The sequence below is a fragment of the Aethalodelphis obliquidens genome, unplaced genomic scaffold, assembly GCF_003676395.1.
Source record: "Aethalodelphis obliquidens isolate GAN/ISIS:26980383/991018 unplaced genomic scaffold, ASM367639v1 scaffold52, whole genome shotgun sequence".
Lineage (NCBI taxonomy): Eukaryota > Metazoa > Chordata > Mammalia > Artiodactyla > Delphinidae > Aethalodelphis > Aethalodelphis obliquidens.
Window position 1 is genome coordinate 13,333,595 of NW_020837996.1, and position 21,435 is coordinate 13,355,029.

The 21,435-nt window shown below is 38.0% G+C and overlaps 1 protein-coding gene and 1 pseudogene across 1 annotated transcript in view; both read left to right on the forward strand.

Annotated features, from left to right (window-relative positions):
* LOC113608297 (gamma-aminobutyric acid receptor subunit beta-2) overlaps positions 1–9,587 on the forward strand; it is a 57,586-nt gene extending 47,999 nt beyond the window's left edge. The window contains exon 5 of the mRNA XM_027084425.1: positions 9,240–9,587. Coding sequence (XP_026940226.1) covers positions 9,240–9,587 — 348 coding nt within the window. The remainder of the gene's footprint in view (positions 1–9,239) is intronic.
* A 9,355-nt stretch (positions 9,588–18,942) lies between these two features.
* LOC113608310 (YEATS domain-containing protein 4 pseudogene) lies at positions 18,943–19,620 on the forward strand (annotated as a pseudogene).
* The last annotated feature ends 1,815 nt before the right edge of the window (positions 19,621–21,435 follow it).

The following is a 21,435-nucleotide window of genomic DNA, read 5'->3' on the forward strand; positions in this document are numbered from 1 at the left end:
TTCCTTGGCTAATTTTAGGAGATGCTGAAGGCAGCATGGAATCTTATTGCATTGAAATAATCATCAACAGACAGGAGCTATTACACTGTTTTATTACTCTTAATTAACTCACTTCATTTTTCTGAACTTCGGTTTCCTGACCTGTAAAATGGAAATACAGCGTATTCTGCAGTGGTGCAGTAGGTACGTCCTTCAAAAAAAAACCCTCACATCAGCAACCACCTTCCAAAAACAAACATTTCAAAGGGGAAAGAAGGAAAGATAATAGTTGTTCAATTTCACATGCATAAAAGTTATTTTTATTTATTTTTATTTTATTTAAACAATAAAGGTGATTAAAAGTAAATAAACTCTACAGATAATTTACTATTACAAGCTCAACATAATAAATTTAAAAGGCTCTCCCCTTTTACCGCTTGAGGTACATATAAAAGAGCCTGTTGAAACACATATACAAAGCTTTTACCCTTGATCTTTGCTCCCAACACAGTTCATTCACATCCTTTGAAGGGAAGAGAGCAGTAAAAAGACAAGGGGGAAAAAGGAAAATGCAGCTAGTTAACCAGCTAGCCACCAAACCCAGCAGCTGCTAGATGCTTTTGGTCCCAGCCAGAAGGATTGAAACCAGCACTGTTCTGCATACTGAAGATTGTATTACTCTAGCAGAGTTCCTTAATTTCAGTTGGAGTTGTGAAAAATTCTTATTATAGGTGGAAACTGTCTCTGATGTCTTTCCTGCCCTGCCTATGTAATAGGGTTGTTGAGACCCATAAACAGGATGAATTGTGTCTCAGTTGAGACTCGAAGAGAGAGACATGTATTATCTTGCTTAGCATCAGCAAGTCAGGCATGTCCAGATACAGACGCAGTGTCATCAGGTCATGGATTCTCCATGTCTCCTTATGTTTGCTCCTTTTCAAGTTAGGATCTCCTCTTACAGTTGAAGCATCTCAACAGATTCAGTAGATTCAGGGCCACATACTTCTAGGTACAAATCCAGTGGAAAAGTTTGAGAGTCTTTACTCCGGTATGCCTATCTGAAGGCTCATGACATGCCGTTGGTTCTGAAATGGGCATGTATCCATCACTGAAACAAGCACTGTGTCAGGATTGCTCTGATTGGCTATGGCCACACCTGAAGCACAGAAACTGAGAGTGGGGAAAGTGGTGGTTCCTTAAATAGAATTTTTGCTAGTGGGGCTGATGGACATTCAAACCACAGATGTTTACTTACTTGCAAGTGTTATAGTTAACAGGACTTTACATGAGCTCTCATCTTTAGTGATGTATTTAAATCAAGACACTCTTTATCTACCCCCTCATTAAGGAAATTTTGCAAGCCTCCAAGTGACTGCCCCTACCATGCACTGAGACCGTCTTCTTTTTATGAGTTGTAGAGTGCTCTAGGGGTTCGGTGCTGTGGCTGTGCCTTAGCATGGCACAGTGAAAGAGACCTGATTACAGTTCCTGCTCTGCCACCTATTCACTGGGTGAACTTGTGTTAAGTTTCTTAACCTCTCTGTGCCTTATCTCCTGAGCATGAGATCTGTGCTGATCCCAGAGGACTAATGGGAAACTGAAAGGTCAGTATGTAAAATGCTTAGTCTTAGTTACTAGATACTACTCACTAAATTCCATTCTCGTGCATAAAAATGGGGCATCTGCCATATAAGTGGTCCAGGGTATCATTGGAAATGTTGTTTCCAGATCTCGGGTGCCTGAGCCTGCTGCTCTAGCAAGAGACCTGTATGAATAGAGGCAGAAGCCTTAGAGTAGAAAAGGAACTCAAGGGGTAGTCCCATGCAGTTCCAGTCTTCAGAATGGTGTTGCCAAATTAAATCCATCGTATTGTTGAAGCATGAAGACGTTAAGTGAGATGTTAAGTGTCACAAAATTAATTTCATTCAATCAGCATTTATTTCTTGAGCATCTGCTAGGTTCCAGGCACTAGGTACAAATTTTAGTTATGAGATAAATAGTTACTAGGGATATACTGTACAGCATGATGACTATAGTGAACACAGCTGTATGATACATAGGAAAGTTAAGAGAGTAAATCCTAAGAGTTCTCATCAGAAATTTTTTTTCCTTTTTTTTTTCTTTTCTTTGTATTGTATCTACATGAGAAGATGGATGTTAGCTTAACCTATTATGGTAATCATTTCACAATATATGTAAATCAAACCATCATGCTGTGTGCCTTAAAATTATACAGTGATATATGTCAATTATTTCTCAGTAAAACTGGAAACAGAAAAAGTAAAATACACAAACATTGATTTAAAAATTTTTTTTTAAATTATTGGCAATAGATACATTCTGAGTCATCACCAAAATAAATATACTATATTGTTAATAATAGCTTGTTGCAGTTAAGTTTTATTATCCAGAGCGATGGAGGCCTCTTAAAAATAAGACACAAAAATCTTCCCTGCTTACAGAACAAAAAGCATTACATAATCATTTAATTTGGGGGATTCATGATGTCAGTATTCATCCTTTACTTTAGCTTTGCCAAGAAGAAATAATCCAAGAGAAAAAAGGGTCACTGTATCTACATAGCCACCTTAATTCTACTCCCTGGGCCCAGAATTCAACTCAGTATAGATAACTCTGGGCTAACTCTTAAGTCCTGCCTGCTTCCCTTCCATTGCAAGTCAATTCCTCACCCCTTTCATCCCTCCACCACCCGCAGTCTGTTCAGCTCTTATTTTCAAGTTCCTTGTTGTTCTGAATTCTGTTGCATTTTGGCAAGTCACATGTTGCCTGCATTTTTATTGTTCAGAATTCTTCCTTTACCCTATTTACAATGACACTGCAAATTTAAGGTGACATCTTGTAACTGGGCATTAAGATACATCAATTAAATGAAGTTATACAAAAATGTTTCTGGCGTGTATATCAGGTGCTTAATATATGTTACCTGTGGTTTTTCTTTTTCTTTTTTTTTTCTTTTTCTTGGCAATGAATAAAAGATTTATTTCTTTTTCTTTCTTTTAACATCTTTATTGGAGTATAATTGCTTGACAATGGTGTGTTAGTTTCTGCTTTATAATAAAGTGAATCACCTATACCAACACACATATCCCCATATCTCCTCCCTCTTGCGTCTCCCTCCCACCCTCCCTATCCCACCCCTCTAGGTGGTCACAAAGGACTCAGCTGTCTCTCTGTGATATGTGGCTGCTTCCCACTAGCTATCTGTTTACGTTTGGTAGTGTATATATGTCCATGCCACTCTCTCGCTTTGTCACAGCTTACCCTTCCCCCTCCCCATGTCCTCAAGTCCATTCTGTACATCTGCGTCTTTATTCCGGTCCTGGCCCTAGGTTCTTCACAACCACTTTTTTTTTTTACATTCATATGTTAGCATACAGTATTTTTTTTTTGTCTTTCTCACTTACTTCACTCTGTATAACAGACTCTAGGTCCATCCAGCACTCTACGAATAACTCAATTTCGTTTCTTATTATGGCTGAGTAATATTCCATTGTATATATATGTGCCACATCTTCCTTATCCATTCGTCTGTGGATGGACACTTAGATTGCTTCCATGTCCTGGCTATTGTAAACAGAGCTGCAATGAACATTGTGGTACATGACTCTTTTTGAATTATGGTTTTCTCAGGATATATGCCCAGTAGTGGGATTGCTGGGTCATATGGTAGTTCTATTTTTAGTTTTTTAAGGAACCTCCATACTGTTCTCCTAGTGGCTGTATCAATCTACATTCCCAGCAACACTGCAAGAGGGTTCCCTTTTCTCCACACCCTCTCCAGCATTTATTGTTTGTAGATTTTTTGATGATGGCCATTCTGACAGGTGTGAGGTGATACCTCATTATAGTTTGGATTTGCATTTCTCTAATGATTGGTGACTTTGAGCATCCTTTCATATGTTTGTTGGCAATCTGTATATCTTCTTTGGAGCACTATCTATTTAGGTCTTCTGCCCATTGTTGGATTGGGTTATTTGTTTTCTTGATATTGAGCTGCATGAGCTGCTTGTAAATTTTGGAGATTAATCCTTTGTCAGTTGCTTCATTTGCAAATACTTTCTACCATTCTGAGGGTTGTCTTTTCATCTTGTTTATGGTTTCCTTTGCTGTGCAAAAGCTTTTAAGTTTCATTAGGTCCCATTTGTTTATTTTTGTTTTTATTTCCATTTCTCTAGGACATGGGTCAAAAAGGTTCTTGCTGTGATGTATGTCATAGAGTGTTCTGCCTATGTTTTTCTCTAAGAGTTTTATAGTGTCTGCCCTTACATTTAGGTCTTTAATCCATTTTGAGTTTATTTTTGTATGTGGTGTTAGGAACTGTTCTAATTTCATTCTTTTACTTGTAGCTGTGCAGTTTTCCTAGCGCCACTACTTGAAGAGTCTGTCTTTCCTCCATTGTATATTCTCGCCTCTTTTATCAAGGATAAGGTGACCATATGTGTGTGGGTTTATCTCTGGGCTTTCTATCTGGTTCCATTGATCTATATTTCTGTTTTTCTGCCAGTACCATACTGTTTTGATGACTGTAGCTTTGTAGTATAGTCTGAAGTCCGGGAACCTGATTCCTCCACCTCCGTTTTTCTTTCTCAAGATTGCTTTGGCTATTTGGAGTCTTTTGTGTTTCCATACACATTGTGAAATATTTTGTTCTAGCTCTGTGAAAAATGCCATTGGTAGTTTGATAGGGATTGCATTGAATCTGTAGATTGCTTTGGGTAGTGTAGTCATTTTCACAACGTTGATTCTTCCAATCCAAGAACATGATATATCTCTCCATCTGTTTGTATCATCTTTCATTTCTTTCATCAGTGTCTTATATAGTTTTCTGCATACAGAAATATATAGTTTTCTGCATATAGGTCTTTTGTCTCCTTAGGTAGGTTTATTCCTAGGTATTTTATTCTTTTTGCTGCAATGGTAAATGGGAGTGTTTCCTTAATTCTCTTTCACATTTTTCAACATTACTGTATAGGAATGCAAGAGATTTCTGTGCATTAATGTAGTATCCTACTACTTTACCACGTTCATTGATTAGCTGTAGTAGTTTTCTAGTAGCATCTTTTGGATTCTCTATGTATAGTATCATGTCATCTACAAACAGTGACACCTTTACTTCTTCTTTTCCGATTTTGATTCCTTTTATTTCTTTATCTTCTCTGATTGCTGTGGCTAAAACTTCCAAAACTATGTCGAATAATAGTGGTAAGAGTGAACAACCTTGTCTTGTTCCTGATCTTACAGGAAATGGTTTCAGTTTTTCACCATTAAGAATGATGTTGGCTGTAGGTTTGTCATATATGGCCTTTATTATGTTGAGGTAAGTTCCTTTTACGCCTACTTTCTGGAGGGTTTTTATCATAAATGGGTGTTGAATTTTGTCAAAAGCTTTTTCTGCATCTATTGAGATGATCATATGGTTTTTCTCCTTCAGTTTGTTAATATGGTGTATCATTGCTTGATTTGTGTATATTGAAGAATGCTTGCATTCCTGGGATAAACCCCACTTGATCATGGTGTATGATCCTTTTAATGTGCTGTGGGATTCTGTTTGCTAGTATTTTGTTGAGGATTTTTACATCGATGTTCATCAGTGATATTGGCCTGTAGTTTTCTTTCTTTGTGACATCTTTGTCTTGTTTTGGTATCAGGGTGATGGTGGCCTCATAAAGTGAGTTTGGGAGTGTTTCTCCCTCTGCTATCTTTTCGAAGAGTTTGAGAAGGATAGGTGTTAGCTCTTCTCTAAATGTTTGATAGAATTCGACTGTGAAGCCATCTGGTCCTGGGCTTCCATTTGTTGGAAGATTTTTAGTCACAGTCTCAATTTCAGTGCTTGTGATTCGTCTGTTTCTATTTTCTATTTCTTCCTGGTTCAGTCTCAGAAGGTTGTGCTTTTCTAAGAATTTGTCCATTTCTTCCAGGTTGTCCATTTTATTGGAATATAGTTGCTTGTAGTAATCTCTCATGATCCTTTGTATTTCTGCAGTGTCAGTTGTTACTTCTCCTTTTTCATTTCTAATTTTGTTGATTTGAGTCCTCACCCTCTTTTTCTTGATGAGTCTGGCTAATGGTTTATCAATTTTGTTTGTCTTCTCAAAGAACCAGCTTTTAGTTTTATTGATCTTTGCTATTGTTTTCTTTGTTTCTATTTCATTTATTTCTGCTCTGATTTTATGATTTCTTCCCTTCTACTAACTTTGGGTTTTGTTTGTTCTTTCCCTTGTACCTTTAGGTGTAAGGTTAGGTTGTTTATTTGAGATGTTTCTTGTTTCTTGAGGTAGGATTGTATTTCTATAAACTTCCTTCTTTGAACTGTTTTTGCTGCATCCCATAGATTTGGGGTTTTCGTGTTTTCATTGTCTTTTGTTTCTATGTATTTTTTTATTTCCTCTTTGAGTTCTTCAGTGATCTCTTGGTTATTTAGTAGTGTATTGTTTAGCTTTTATGTGTTTGTATATTTACTGATTTTTTTCTCTCATGGGTATCTAGTCTCATAGCGTTGTGGTCGAAAAGATACTTGATACGATTTCAATTTTCTTAAATTTACCAAGGCTTGATATGTGACCCATGATATGATCTATCCTGGAGAATGTTCCATGAGCACTTGAGAAGAAAGTGGATTCTGTTATTTTTGTATGGAATGTCCTATAAATATCAATTAAGTCCATCTTGTTTAATGTATCATTTAAATCTTGTGTTTTCTTATTTATTTTAATTTTGGATGATGTGTGCATTGGTGAAAGTGGGGTGTTAAAGTCCCCTTCTATGAATGTGTTACTGTCAATTTCCCCTTTTATGGCTGTTCGCATTTGCCTATGTATTGAGGTGCTCCTATGTTGGGTGCATAAATATTTACAATTGTTATATCTTCTTCTTAGATTGATCCCTTGATCATTATGTAGTGTCATTCTTTGTCTCTTGTAATAGTCTTTATTTTAAAGTCTATTTTGTCTGATACAAGAATTGCTACTCCAGCTTTATTTTGATTTCCATTTGCGTGGAATATCTTTTTCCATCCCCTCACTTTCAGTCTGTATGTGTCCCTAGGTCTGAAGTGGGTCTCTTGTAGACAGCATATATACAGGTGTTGTTTTTGTATCCATTCAGCCAGTCTATGTCTTTTGGTTGGAGCATTTAATCCATTTACATTTAAGGTAGTTATTGATATGTATGTTCCTATTACCATTTTCTTAATTGTTTTGGGTTTGTTATTGTAGATATTTCCTTCTCCTGTGTTTCCTGTCTAGGGAAGTTCCTTTAGCATTTGTTGTAAAGCTGGTTTTGTGGTGCTGAATTCTCTTAGCTTTTGCTTGTCTGTAAAGGTTTTAATTTCTCCGTCAAATCCGAAGGAGATTCTTGCTGGGTAGAGTAGTATTGGTTGTAGGTTTTTCCCTTTCATCACTTTAAATATGTCCTGCCACTCCCTTCTGGCTTGTAGGGTTTCTGCTGAAAGATCAGCTGTTAACCTCATGAGGATTCCCTTGTATATTATTTGTTGTTTTTCCCTTGCTGCTTTTAATATTTTTTCTTTGTACTTAATTTCTGATAGTTTGATTAATATGTGTCTTGGCATGTTTCTCCTTGGATTTATCTGGAATAGGACTCTCAGCGCTTCCTGGACAGGATTAACTATTTCTTTTCCCATATTAGGGAAGTTTTCAACTATAATCTCTTCAAATATTTTCTCAGTCCCTTTCTTTTTCTCTTCGTCCTCTAGGACCCCTGTATTTTGAATATTGGTGTGTTTAATGTTGTCCCAGTGGTTTCTGAGACTGTCCTCAATTCTTTTCATTCTTTTTTCTTTATTCTGATCTGCAGTAGTTATTTCCACTATTTTATCTTCCAGGTCACTTATCCGTTCTTCTGCCTCAGTTATTCTGTTATTGATTCCTTCTAGAGAATTTTTAATTTCATGTATTGTGTTGTTCATCATTGTTTATTTGCTCTTTACTTCTTCTAGGTCCTTGTTAAACGTTTCTTGTATTTTCTGCAGTCTATTTCCAAGATTTTGGATCATCTTTAGTATCATTACTCTGAATTCTTTTTCAGGTAGACTGCCTATTTCCTCTTCATTTGTTTGGTCTGGTGGGTTTTTACCTTACTCCTTCATCTGCTGTGTGTTTCTCTGTCTTCTCATTTTGCTTATCTTAGTGTGTTTGGGGTCTCCTTTTCACAGGCTGCAGGTTCTTAGTTCCCGTTGTTTTTGGTGTCTGCCCCCGGTATCTAAGGTAGGTTCAGTGGGTTGTGTAGGCTTCCTGGTGGAGGAGACTGGTGCCTGTGTTCTGGTGGATAAGGCTGGATCTTGTCTTTCTGGTGGGCAGGACCGCATCCGGTGATGTGTTTTGGGGTGTCTCTGACCTTATTATGATTTTAGGCAGCCTCTCTGCTAATGGATGGGGTTGTGTTCCTGTCTTGCTAGGTGTTTGGCATAGGGTGTCCAGCACTGTAGCTTGCTGGTCATTGAGTGGATCTGGGTCTTAGTATTGAGATGGAGATCTCTGGGAGAGCTTTTGCCATTTGATATTACGTGGAGCCAGGAGGTCTTTGGTGGACCAATGTCCTGATCTCAGCTCTCCCACCTCAGAGACACAGTCCTGACACCCGGCTGGAGCACAAAGACCCTTTTGGGAAGTCTGCGGTCTTCTGCCAGCATTCAGTAGGTGTTCTGTAGGAGTTGTTCCACGCATAGATGTATTTCTGATGTATTTGTGGGGAGGAAGGTGATCTGCATGTCTTTCTCCTCTGCCATCTTGAAGACCTCTCCTTACCTACTGTTTTTAGTTCTAGTTTTATCATGAATTCATCTGTAGTTAGTCTTCTATTTTGAGCACAATTCAATAATTCATCCTCTAATGCTATTTCATACCTAGTTCAGTTTAATTTTTTAGGTAGTTGTAATTAAGACTGTAAATTCTTTAAAGGGGGGTGTCATGCTTTCCATTTATCTGTGTGCTCTAAGTAGAAATCATGAAAATGATACTCGCAACAATCTATTATACCTTTACGTCATTACAGCCATCCTCTAGGGTTGGATTATTATACCATTTAATAAATGAAGAAGCTGAAACTCACATAGGTGATAGTTGCAGAGCCACAATTCAAATTTAGATCATGTCACTGCAAATCCAGTTCTCTTAACCACTATGATAAATTTCTAAACTACATATCATAGTGCCTTGTGTAATAATCACCATTAAAGGCTTATTATTTTGAAAGTCTTGTTTGGTTCTTCTCCTTTCCAGATGGACCCCCATGAGAACATATTACTGAGCACTCTTGAGATAAAAAATGAAATGGCCACTTCCGAGGCTGTGCTGGGACTTGGAGACCCCAGGAGCACAATGCTGGCCTGCGATGCCTCCAGCATCCAGTATCGGAAAGCCGGGTTACCCAGGCATAGTTTTGGCCGAAATGCCCTGGAACGGCACGTGGCACAGAAGAAAAGCCGCCTGCGGAGACGCGCCTCCCAACTGAAAATCACCATCCCCGACTTGACTGATGTGAATGCCATAGATCGGTGGTCCCGCATATTCTTCCCAGTGGTTTTTTCCTTCTTCAACATCGTCTATTGGCTTTACTATGTGAACTAAAACATAGCCTCCCATGGGAAGCAAGGACTAGATCCCTCCTCAAACCAGTTGTACAGCCTGACGTAGAACTTGGAAAACACATCACTCCAGGACAAAAGTGATGCTAAAATACCTTAGTTGCTGGCCTATCCTGTGGTCCATTTCATACCATTTGGGTTGCTTCTGCTAAGTCATGAATACACTAAGGTCCCTGTGGTTTTCCAGTTAAAATGCAAGTGATTTGTACACATGCTGGCAAAACTGAGTCTGAGTGTCCCACTTTTTCTGCTTAGTACACAGCCTATATGGAGGGCAGTAATTTAGAAGATATTCTAGAAGGGTCAATAGCGTCATCAGTCATTTCGCAGAGAAGCGGTCGTACCCAGATACCCCCCGTCTTCCTTCCTAAGGTTGGCATCCGGTCTGCTGTGCCACGCAAACATGCTAACTGAAGATGGTCTATGCCTGTCTTATTAAGGTGATAATGGTGCCATGGGAAGTTGATTCCCACTGGATTGTAGAAGGTTCTCATGTAGTTCAAACAGGATAGGGAGAGTGAAGACAGAGACTCAGGAAACCAGTTTGGCCAGGCTCTGTTTGCTTGAGCATAAGAATCAACTCCAACATATTCTACTTTGACATTTAGAGAAGGGGAGACTTCTGAACGTTTTCATGCATGGGGGCCAAAGAAATTTTTCTAAGAGGCTATTTCCGAGGTCGTTAAACTAAGAGTTAATAACCCAGAGCAGAGTGGAAAATCCAGAAACAGCTGTTGTAACAAAATTAAAGCAAGTGAGCAGCATGACCCTTATCAGCCCCTTGTAGCATCTGGTCCACACATACTGTGTTCAGTGGCGAAAGGTAGAGTGAGAGAGATTTTTTTCCTCCAACCTCACAAGCTTTTGACAGCATACCTAGAGAGGTTTTTATAGTTTATCTAATAAAAAGACACCCCCCAAATAGAAAAGATAGTGGAATTAGAATCATCTTAGGTTACGCTGGGAGTCATTCCAATATATGAATATAAAGCACAGACAGAGCTAGCAAACAGGATGCTTTTCTCAGACAGTGTCAGCTGTCTCTACAACATTTTCCTACAGTTTATTTCTGAATTTAGGTTATTTCAAAGGAAGGATTTGTTTATTTCTTTAGAGGATTAATGGTCTTTTCTAACTTTTCTTGCTTCTGAAATTCTGATTATATTCTTAAGAGACAGACAAAGTAAGGCTTTGGAGAGATTTTGAGAGAACTATGTTTCCTTATGTGCAGTGAAGTTCACCTTTGTATCTTTCATAGCAAACAGTACTTCAAAGATTATGTGCACAAGTAGGGTTACTTTGTAGTTTTGCTGGGTTTGATTTTTTTAAGGGTGATTTCATTGTGTATGTTGCAATCTGCCTAATCAAAGAAAATAGGAAAAGTCATGGAAAACAGAATAACATTAACATGGTGAATGTTATGAGCCTCAGTTGATACTGTAGAAAAATATATAACATAATCAGGCAGGCACGATGTACTGTTTTTATTCAATTTTTAAATTATGTCATTGTGCTTCTTTCTATACTAATTGGATATATGCATTCATATGTTGGACAGGCAAGAGAATAAGCTAATATATTTTATTCGGTCAATGTGCGGTTCATATTTTGCCTTTCTTGGAGAAAATAGTGAATTGCTCATTTTTCCTTAGAGTTTGCTTTGACTGAACTTTTTCTTGGAGGGTGACTTTGCTATTTCTATTTAAAAAATAAACACTTCTTTTCAGAGTAACATCCCTAATTGTGCATAGTAGCCAAGGCCAGTATCTGCCTGTGGATAAAATGTATGTTTTCTTTCTCTGATGATTCAGCAGCTTCAAATATGATGGAGTCTTGCTGCCCTTCTATTCCCACTATTAGAGAAAAAAAAGGTTTAACATCCAGCTTTCTGAATTTGCCCCCCCAAATGGGATGATATTTTTTTTCACCAGCATAGGGAACTCTGGCCCTTATTTTTTTGATTATATACTTGAACACCTCTGAGTATGATCTTTGGGCAGAATCCAACCTTCATGCTGCCCCTGGGCTCAGAGCAGAGATTCCTCAAGTTTCTCCGGGGACACACTTTCCCCTGGGCAATCATTTTGGGACATCACGCTAATAAAAGTGCCTGCCCCTTGTCACTAGGGCTTAAAGTTTGAGTAGCATATATCAGGAAGGAGCATATTGATAACTCAGGTGTACAACTCCAAAATGCCATTCTGGAAAGGTTTTTCTAGAGACAACTCAGAGCTCCAACCTAAAAATGGGCTCTTAATTGCAATTATCATAAAAGCCATAAAAATCCTTCAAATTGTCATTTATGGTTACAACAAAATTTTGATGTCCAGGGAAGTCAACAGAGAAATCTAGATCAAAGTGGACAGAAGCAGCTTTGCAACATGAGCCTCAAAAGCATATGACCAGGGATTCATTTCCGCCTGCAGAGATAAGAAAAATCTAGGGAAAGGAGAAGATGGGACCTTGAAACAGAAGCCCTAGAGCGAAATCCATATATTGGCATTCAGTAACCATGTAGGTAGAAAAAACTGCCTCATCCTGCCCAGAGATAACAGTAGATATAGAATTTATTCTTAAAGTGTATATTTATTGTGTTTGAATTGGATTTTAGTCACCAAATTGGGGGAGGGCCAGGGAGGGGTGCTAGATCTTTAAGTCTTCAAAAAGACCAGTCAGCTTGACATCCAGTGTTTAAATTTAAGGACCACAAAAGTATGTTTTGGCAATTCTGATATGGTATTACTATCAGTTTATATATATATGTATAGTTTTTCTTTTGGTAATAAAATAGCCAGATAGCCAGCAATTAAGGTGTTTTTCATCTTTGTGAAATTCATAGGCAAATTCTGACTCTCAAATGCACAGTCTAAATGCAATCTTTGATCTCAATCTGTATATATATTGTACATGACTGCTAGTAGGTATGAAATGCATTTTCAGAACTGAAAACTCATGCAACATAATCATGTGTTTGCATAAGGAATGTTACAATTCTTTCTACTGCAATTCAATAACGGGAAAAGACTTAAGCAGTGCCATCTAGACCTTTTCTCATTTCTTCAAAAGCAGTGCTAAGTGGAAAAAAAAATAATAATAATAAAAATGGTTTAGGAACCAAAAGACTTTACATTCTAGCATTAGGAACACAAAAAATCTGTCAGCTTACAAAAGCACAATGCATAGAGAAAGTTCAGTGGAATGCATAATGAGGAAATGAGTCACGTTTATTTTAAGCAAGACCCGCATTAAATTGGCAACTAAGACAAATTTCCATTTTCTATAGGTAACTGTTGTCCAATTTGATGAGTAAAGTCATACTCAATAACAAAAACAGCCAACAAGCAGGTCTACAACATATCTACATGTATATATGTGTATATATAGATCCATGTAAACATACATACATATATATGCATTCATACGTTGGAAAACAAAAGGAATAAGCTAATATGTTTATTTCCTTCATTAAATCAGTGTATGAATATTTTTTATTTGGCAACTGACAAATCAACATATTGAAACAAGTAATACAGGGTACTGAGCATTTCTCTATCAGCGAATCAATGCCTACAGTTCTTATGAACCACTGCACAGTTTGACACTACAATAGTACTGTACCTCAGAACATAGAAATTAACTAGTTTTCACATTGCTTGTCTATTCTCTTTTTCAAGGAAACAAATAACATTGTCCATTGGTGATTTAAAAAGAAAAATGTCTTAAGAAAACACAAAATGATAAAAGAAAAAAAAAAATTCCTCCTAGGAGGAGGAAAAAAAATAACTAAATCCCACCATGTTGGTTAGGGCAGATATTCTCAACTGTAGCAATCATGACATTTTGCTGAGTATACAGAGTCCATGTAATGTGAGCAACCATAACTTTCACTGAACGTGTGTAAATATTAAAACAGATTTCTTAAATATTTTTAACTTCTAATTTGTATTTTATGGTAAGGCAACATGCTAATTCTGTTTATGGCTTAAGTTGATGTGTTATTATGTAAATAATTAAACATGCTGTAAATGAATAGTCGATAGATACAAATAATTGTTTAGGTTTTTTTCCCTTAATTTTTATTTATTTTTTTACTAAGTACAGTTGCTGCAGCCCCAGCAGAGAAATTTAAATACCCTTTTGCATAAATGGTTTGGGATCCCAGACAGAAGGGTTTCAATTTGCTATCACACAAACACACACACACACACACACACATTCAAACACACGTACGCTTTCACTTGCCCGCTCAGTCATTCCCACTCCTGCCCCCTCTATGGGAAATGCTATAGTGTTTATGTAGTCGATGAAACAACCAAGAGATAGCCTTAGAAATGTCAACTGGGAAAAGCAGAAATGATCATTGATTACTTGATAGAATTTTTTATATGTAAGAGTTTAAGAAATCAAAGATCATAACTTAAATCTCAATTTTCAAAGAGTAAAGGTTTATATTGATGGCACTTCAGGAAATAAAAATGCTTTTTATTCATACCTGCTCCAGAAATGTGTTACACATAATACATAGAGAAGACCTTTTTTTTAATAATAGCATTTTGTCCTTAGGTAGTATTGTTCCTTTTAACCAAAGACTCCAGAATTATTAAAAAAGAAAAAAGAAAACGAAAAAGAAAAAATGAGGGAAAGTGGGAAAAAAAGACACTGCTTCACACCAAAGGTTTAAAAAATATTTTCCAAATACACTAGGAACATTGTAAAAAGTAGTAAGGAGCCAACAGAATGCTAATTAAGACACCACACTAAAGAAGTCATTTAAGAAAAAAAAACACTTAAATATCTATTAGTTATTTGCAAATTGAAGTAAAACATTTCTGTAAATCCATAGATGAATGCAAAACGCTGACATCGGGTTTTAATTTGCTTTGAGAATTTGTTTTGTGAAAAAGGTAAATGCGATCCAAACTGAAGAACAAATCTTTGTGTTTTTTTAACTTTAAAACCAAATGTCTCTTTCCTGTCACACGTCATTATTCTGATGCCCATATGTGTGTCCTGGCACCATCTGAAGCAAGTTGACAGTTTCATCAGCTTGTATCTTTCTCTTTTTAGTTCAATAATTTGAGTTCAGTGTTCATTTTAAACATATTAATTCAAAGTTGAAAATAATTTAAATTCCATAACATTTTAAAGTTTTTATTTGCATGGGTGTTTAAATAGTTCTGTTATGAATATTGTCCCTGCACAGTTCTGAATTGTCCTTTTATAAAAAGTGATATTCTAGTTTCTTCACAATGTAGTGATTATCAGCCTTACTAATTACCTTGTAGCCTTTCTTAATATGCACATAATGCACATTTTCCAATGGCTAGAAAATGCAAAACACAAGTGGATATCATTGCATCTATTTTCATGTCTTTCTAAAAAACAGGATTACTACAATCTCTGGGATACATGAGATAGTAACAAATGAGGATTATAAATGAGTAGCACATAAGAATTATTTTCTTGGATTTAAACATTACAGCCACTTTCAGCATGTAAATATATAATAATGTTGGCTAGTGTGTAATTCTTGAACTAAGAAGTATAAATAAAACTTAAAACGATGTGTGTATAAGTGGTTTCATTGAGTTCAGAATTTTTTTTGATCTATGAATATGAGTTAGAATGTAGAATTATAACTTCTAAAAAGCAATAAAAATTTGGGAACTTGGGATGGGCTCTAGGGCAGACTTGAGTTTGAGCTCTGATTTGTCACATATTAGGTGTATGATTGTGTAGCTATCTAATCCATCCGCCTCTCATTTTTCTTATCTGAAGAAAAAAATATAATTGTACCTCCTTCATAGAGCTGCTGTATAGTTGAAATGAAATAACCCGTAAGAAGTCCTTAGCATGGTACAAACACGTTAAGTGGTTTGTAAACAGTAGATGACAGTAGATAATAGCAACAACAGTAGTATTATTGCTTTTATTAATTATAATCGTTACTAGAATATTCAGCATGTTTTATCACGAATTCTATCATGATACCTAAAACGTCATAGTAATTATTAAATGTTCTCTTAGGTTATATACTTATGGGTAATTAATTAAGAACTTGGCTTCAATCATAAAAATCATATGACAAACATGTCATTCATTTAACATTCTACATATATTCTCTGAAGACGTTACACTAAATACTTTGAGAATTGAATACTTACTTAATCCTTACCACATTCCTAAGAGTAGCAGAAATTCAAGATCGGAAGGAATAAGTACCTTGCCCGTGAGAGTAGAAGAACTTGGATTCCTACCCAGCCTGGACTCACCCGCAATTCCTTGCAAATTCTTTCCACCTCATCATTAAAAGTGGGTGACCAGGCATGTTCAGTTCTCATTCATTTTGGTCATTTCCCAAGAAACATTTGCTGAGAGCCTGCCATCTGCCAGACCTTGTAATGCTACTAGAAAATTAATGCTTAGGCTCACAAGGTCCCTACCCTCTTGGATTATATGGAAGCTCTCAAATGCATGGGAAGTCTCCTGAGGCCAGCGAATTAGCTGGGGACAAGCCTAGTGTCTCTCACTCTTATTGACTTTCGAATGTCCAAATAGCACCTCATAGACTCTGTCCACCTGAGCAAGGCCGACTGTCAGGGCAAAATTGTCCAATGAAGTCATGATTAAAAGGAGCTATAGCTACCAAGGAATGACACTACTGAAAATAACTCACCTATAGTGAAGACCCAGTTCCTGCCAGCTTACACTGCAAATTGCACATCATATCATCTAGAAATGTACAGTTCTTCCATTTGCATTTGCTATCCTTCATGCTAACTTTCTACATTTCTGTCCAGCAGAGAGAACACATGTATGCTCAAATCCATGAACACGTTCACATAACTGGTGGTGCGTGCGTGCATGTGTGTGCGTGTGTGTTCATGAGCCTGTGTGGGCGGGGTATGCTGAGAGGGCCAATAGGAAATGGTACTGTAGGTGGGGTCATGGTCTATTACTTACCTTGGGAGGAGAACATTCCCAGATATTTCCCCCCAAAAAAGCTAATCAATTGGCAATGAGAAAATTCCCCCACTCATATTCTAACTACTATAATATCCTAAAGTGGAACTACCCTTGCTCTCTTCTGAAACTTGTTCTAATTATGAAATATCATATGACATTTCCCATACAGAGTCTTTTTCTAAACCTTTAGATCCACCTCCCAGAATAATACCAGTTTAGTGAGAAAAATTCTCAGGGATGGCAGGAGACACAATCAGTCCACAGTCCTTGATTTCCTAAAGCAGACAGCAACAAAATAAACACATTCTTGTCTCTTCAGATCTCTGTATCAGAGCATTAGCCAAATGTGCACATTACCCACTACAGCATCACCCCACCACATGGCCTAGAACCAAGGAGTGATCATGGGATGACAAGTTGCAGACAAGCCCCAAACGATTAGGCTTCTTAGGTGGTCTTCTTATCAATATGTTGATTTGTGCATGTTCTGATCTTTCCTTTTGTTTCAGGTAGCCAACTAGGTTATTAGTATTTATATATATATATCTTTTCATTTCAGAGATTTGTATTGGATAGAAAGGAGACACTGCTGGAAGATACTCAGAGATGATGCTTAGCACCCCACAAGTACTGAGGCACATCAGTGTCTTTCAGGGTAAGGAGAGAGGGAGGGATGCTTTCTCTGAGACTGGGAAGGAGAAAAGCAGCAGGTTCCAGGCAAGTGGAGACCTGCATACCATTCAGCGGTAGTGACCTGGGGAAATGGCAGACCTCGGAGCAGATGGCACAATGAAGCTTAGGAAGCCAGCCCGTGGCACTGGCCCAGGTGTGCCGCTAGAGTGGCAGTCTTTGACCCATGAAAGAATCAAACAGGCTGGAACACGGAGTAGGAAAGAAATGTGTTTTTTTTTTTCCTCTACAGCTTCATTTAAGATGTTAGATTCATCACTGCACTCCCATCCGTGACCTAGTAGGTCCTTGGTCACTCCACCTCGGAAAGTGCTGAGACTCAAAAGCATGAATTTGATATTGGATCAGTGATACAGTATTTCTAGTAATAGATGTCCAAAGCAGGTGGGGAATAATTGGTTCCAGTTCTGAAGGTCAAAAGGCTAATGAGATACAAAATTTAAAATTTAAAGGATTGATATATCTTATGTCTTGGAAGCTCAAATGTGGACACAGGGCTTAATGAAATTGTAGACAAATAACACAGGCCTGGTGTAATACATAGCGAGTGGTGGGGACTGTGGGTAACTGGGGAGAAACAAGCTCTATCTAAAGAGGCGGTCACTACTGAGCACCATCCAGTTGTCGTCTTGAGGAATTGCAAGCCCAGTGATGCCAGATTAATCTGAGAATGCAAGAAGCCCCCACGGCACTGAGTCTTTTACTTTATGGGCAGGTACAGTAAGGCCAGAGAGACACAGAAACTTTCATCTTTCTTGTGCCAAAAATCCATGCTGAGGTTTTAGAGTCGTAATCCTCAAACCGAGGTTGAGGAAGGAGCATATGACAAGCTCCATGAGAGTGTGTGTAGAGTGAACAAGCTTCTATGCCATTATAGTTGTGGAATGATCAGTTTTCTTCCCTTTCCTGGAAGCTGACACCTTATAAATGTAAGAAAGTAAAATACTTCCGTGTACTCTCAAAACAAAAAATAGAGAAACTTTTTTAGTAGAAATAGGTACAGAAAATTGCCAGCAGAAGTTTTCACAATGTAAACAGTCTGGTTGGCTTTTAGATCACTCACTCGGAGGGCTTTTGTCTCTCTCCTACCGGTAGAGCAGAAGCCCCTTACTCTCCTACAACACCTCCTGGGCCCACTCAGCAGGCACATGGCCCTGACGGAGAATAAGACAGAGCCACCAGAGCAAGGATTTGGGAGAGGAGCAAAGAATCCTGAAGGGGCAAAGAACTGCTGGGAGAGCACCCAAGGGAGAAAAGGGAGGCGAGGGTGGAGGCTCTGGGGCACTTTGTCACTGATGGGGTGGAGGGGGGTCATGAGCCCTAAGATTCTCCACTATGTCAACTCTGGGGATGAAGCAAGGGCACAAATTCAGTGGGCAAGGGAAGCTACCCACACATTTCCACCTCCCCAAAGACCCTGTGTAGACTGGAATTTAGCGAATGAACCTGAAAGTGAAGAACTAATAAAAGGTCCCGCTTTCCACCGCTCTCCTCTCCGCGACGCCCCCCGCGGTGAGGCGTTGGTGATCCCTCAGCACCCCGAGTCCTGCTGACCCGTCCTCCTTCGGCTAGAAACCCTCCTCCTGGTACCGCGTGGGAGGTGTGGGGCCTCTGAGCGGAGCGGCGAGTCCGCCGGCCCCGGTCTCTTTCCCTGGTGGTGCCGGCTTCTTCCGTAGGATGATATGTTCAAGAGAATGGCAGAATCTGGGCCTGACTCCGGCGGGAGAGTGAAGGGGGTTACTACCGTTAAACCAATCATTTATGGTAATGTTGCTCGATATTTTGGAAAGAAAAGAGGATGGGCACACCCATCCGTGGACAGTATATGTAAAACCATATCGAAATGAGGATATGTCAGCATATGTGAAGAAAATCCAATTTAAATTACATGAAAGCTATGGCAGTCCTTTAAGAGTTGTTACTAAGCCTCCCTATGGAATTACTGAAGCAGGCTGGGGTGAATTCGAAATAGTCATCAAAGTATTTTTCATTGATCCTAATGAAAGACCTGTAACCCTATATCATTTATTAAAGCTATTTCAATCAGACACCAATGCAATGCTGGGAAAAAAGACAGTGGTTTCAGAGCTCTATGATGAAATGATATTTCAAGACGCAACAGCGATGATACAACAATTATTAACATCTCGTCAGCTTACCTTAGGATCCTATAAGCATGAAACAGAATTTGCAGAACTTGAAGTGAAGACCAGAGAAAAATTAGAAGCTGCGGAAAAAAAAAAAAAAGCTTTGAAATTGCAGAGCTTAAGGAGAGATTAAAAGCAAGTCGTGAAACTATAAATTGTTTAAAAAATGAAATCAGGAAACTCGAAGAAGATGATGAGACAAAAGAAATATAAACGGGTCTGAAGAGAACTCGATAGTAAGTGAAACTAAAATAAGGTAGAGTTTAAAGGAGAGATGGACTACAAATGCTGCAGTGTTTCTTAGAGGAACTGCATGTATAGTTGTCAACCATAGACTTCTCAACAATGGGGTCAAATCTTCAATGTGAAATATATGTGTATAATGCTGTATAGGCATTTTATCAACCCATTTCAGGGTAGTTCTGTGATATTAAGCACAATTTTAAAACATTTTTATTACATTGTATGTATAGCTTATCCTTTTGACAGACATCAAAATTTCATTATAAAGTATAATTTGTACAAATTTTGTACTTCCCTAGTTAGAATTTGTGGTAAAATTAATGTGTATATTTAATTTCTTAAGTTCTTACCTGCCCCCATCCCAACTCTTTTGTATCTGATGTGCCCAGTGCCCAATAAGCACAATAAATGTAGTTTACAGATGATTAAAAAAAAAAGAACTAATAAAAGAAAGTATCCAGAAATTTCTGAGATGAAGCTGCAGCGGTTGGAGAGGGGAAATGCAAAGAAGAAATTTCATCCTAATCACAATAATAAAATGTGTTATTATTGGTTGATAAACAAAAGAGTTTGAAAATCACTAATCCATAGTGATGAGCAGAAGAACCTGCTCCCACCTTGGTGTCCTGGGAAAGGAGAGAAGGAGGAAGAAAGTGAAGAGGACAAGACAAAATAAAGGGAGGAAGGAAAGAAGAACCTGAGAAATACTTCCAGTACCTGACACTCTCCCCTCCCAGAATGTGTTATGAATTCAATTCTCTAAACAACTCTGTGAGGTGTGAACTCTTGCCATATCTATGTTGCAGAGGACACAAAATGGCAACGATTGGTATTGCATCCCAGAGCTGGCCAACTGCAAATCCCACGCCCTTAACCCCTTTACTTAGCTGCTACCCGATATATTCCACAGCCTCAGTTTAGCTTTTGGAGATACAGCATCTTTGACAGTGAAATTAGAAACAAGTCCAAAATCTTTAGGGGATCAAAAAGAAGAGAGAAGTGTTTACTCCTAAATTTCCATTTTATGTTTATAGGTTTACATTTTTTAAATGTTATTTTTAAAAGCTGAGAATTGTCAAATTCTAGATATTTTGATGTTCCCCTTAATTTATTTGGGTTAGAGCAGAGAGCTGTTGAAATAAATCAAGTAACTTAAACACATCTTTCAAAGGATTTTGAAAATCTACTTTCTTTCTCTTTAAATATCATTATCTTTTCTCTGTCTTCTTTTTAAAATTATGAATTACAAAAGCCATACTTTTCAGTGTGGAAGATTATGTTGCTGTTGTTATTTATGTCTCAGCAGTAAAGGCTGGACTTTCTTCATAGCTAAGACAACACAGAGAGAGAAAGCCCGCCTCTCTTGTCAACTGGTCAACTGGACGTTAGGAAACCTGGCCAGGAGAAGTTTCCCAGGAGATAAGAGAGTTTCTGAACGTGCAGGCTAATAAATGCTCCTGAAATTGTGTGAGATTCATGGCAGGGAAATATCAGGGCTCTTGGAACATCAGTACAGGAGTGGCCCAGGGTAGGGTTCACGTTTCTCATTCTCTGAGTGGATCAACCCGACAAAAAATTGGAAGGATTCTTTTTACACCTAGTTTTCTCTCCATGCTTCAAAACACCCTTGGATGGATCAGAGATCCATTTGAGGTTGGCACGTTTCAGAAGTGGCTTGCCAGCTCTTTATTTATTCATTCTCATTTCTCATTCGACTTGTCAGGAAGTCGTTTGAACATTTAAAGAATCTCTCTCGATAAGACAAAACTATGGATGCATACAAAG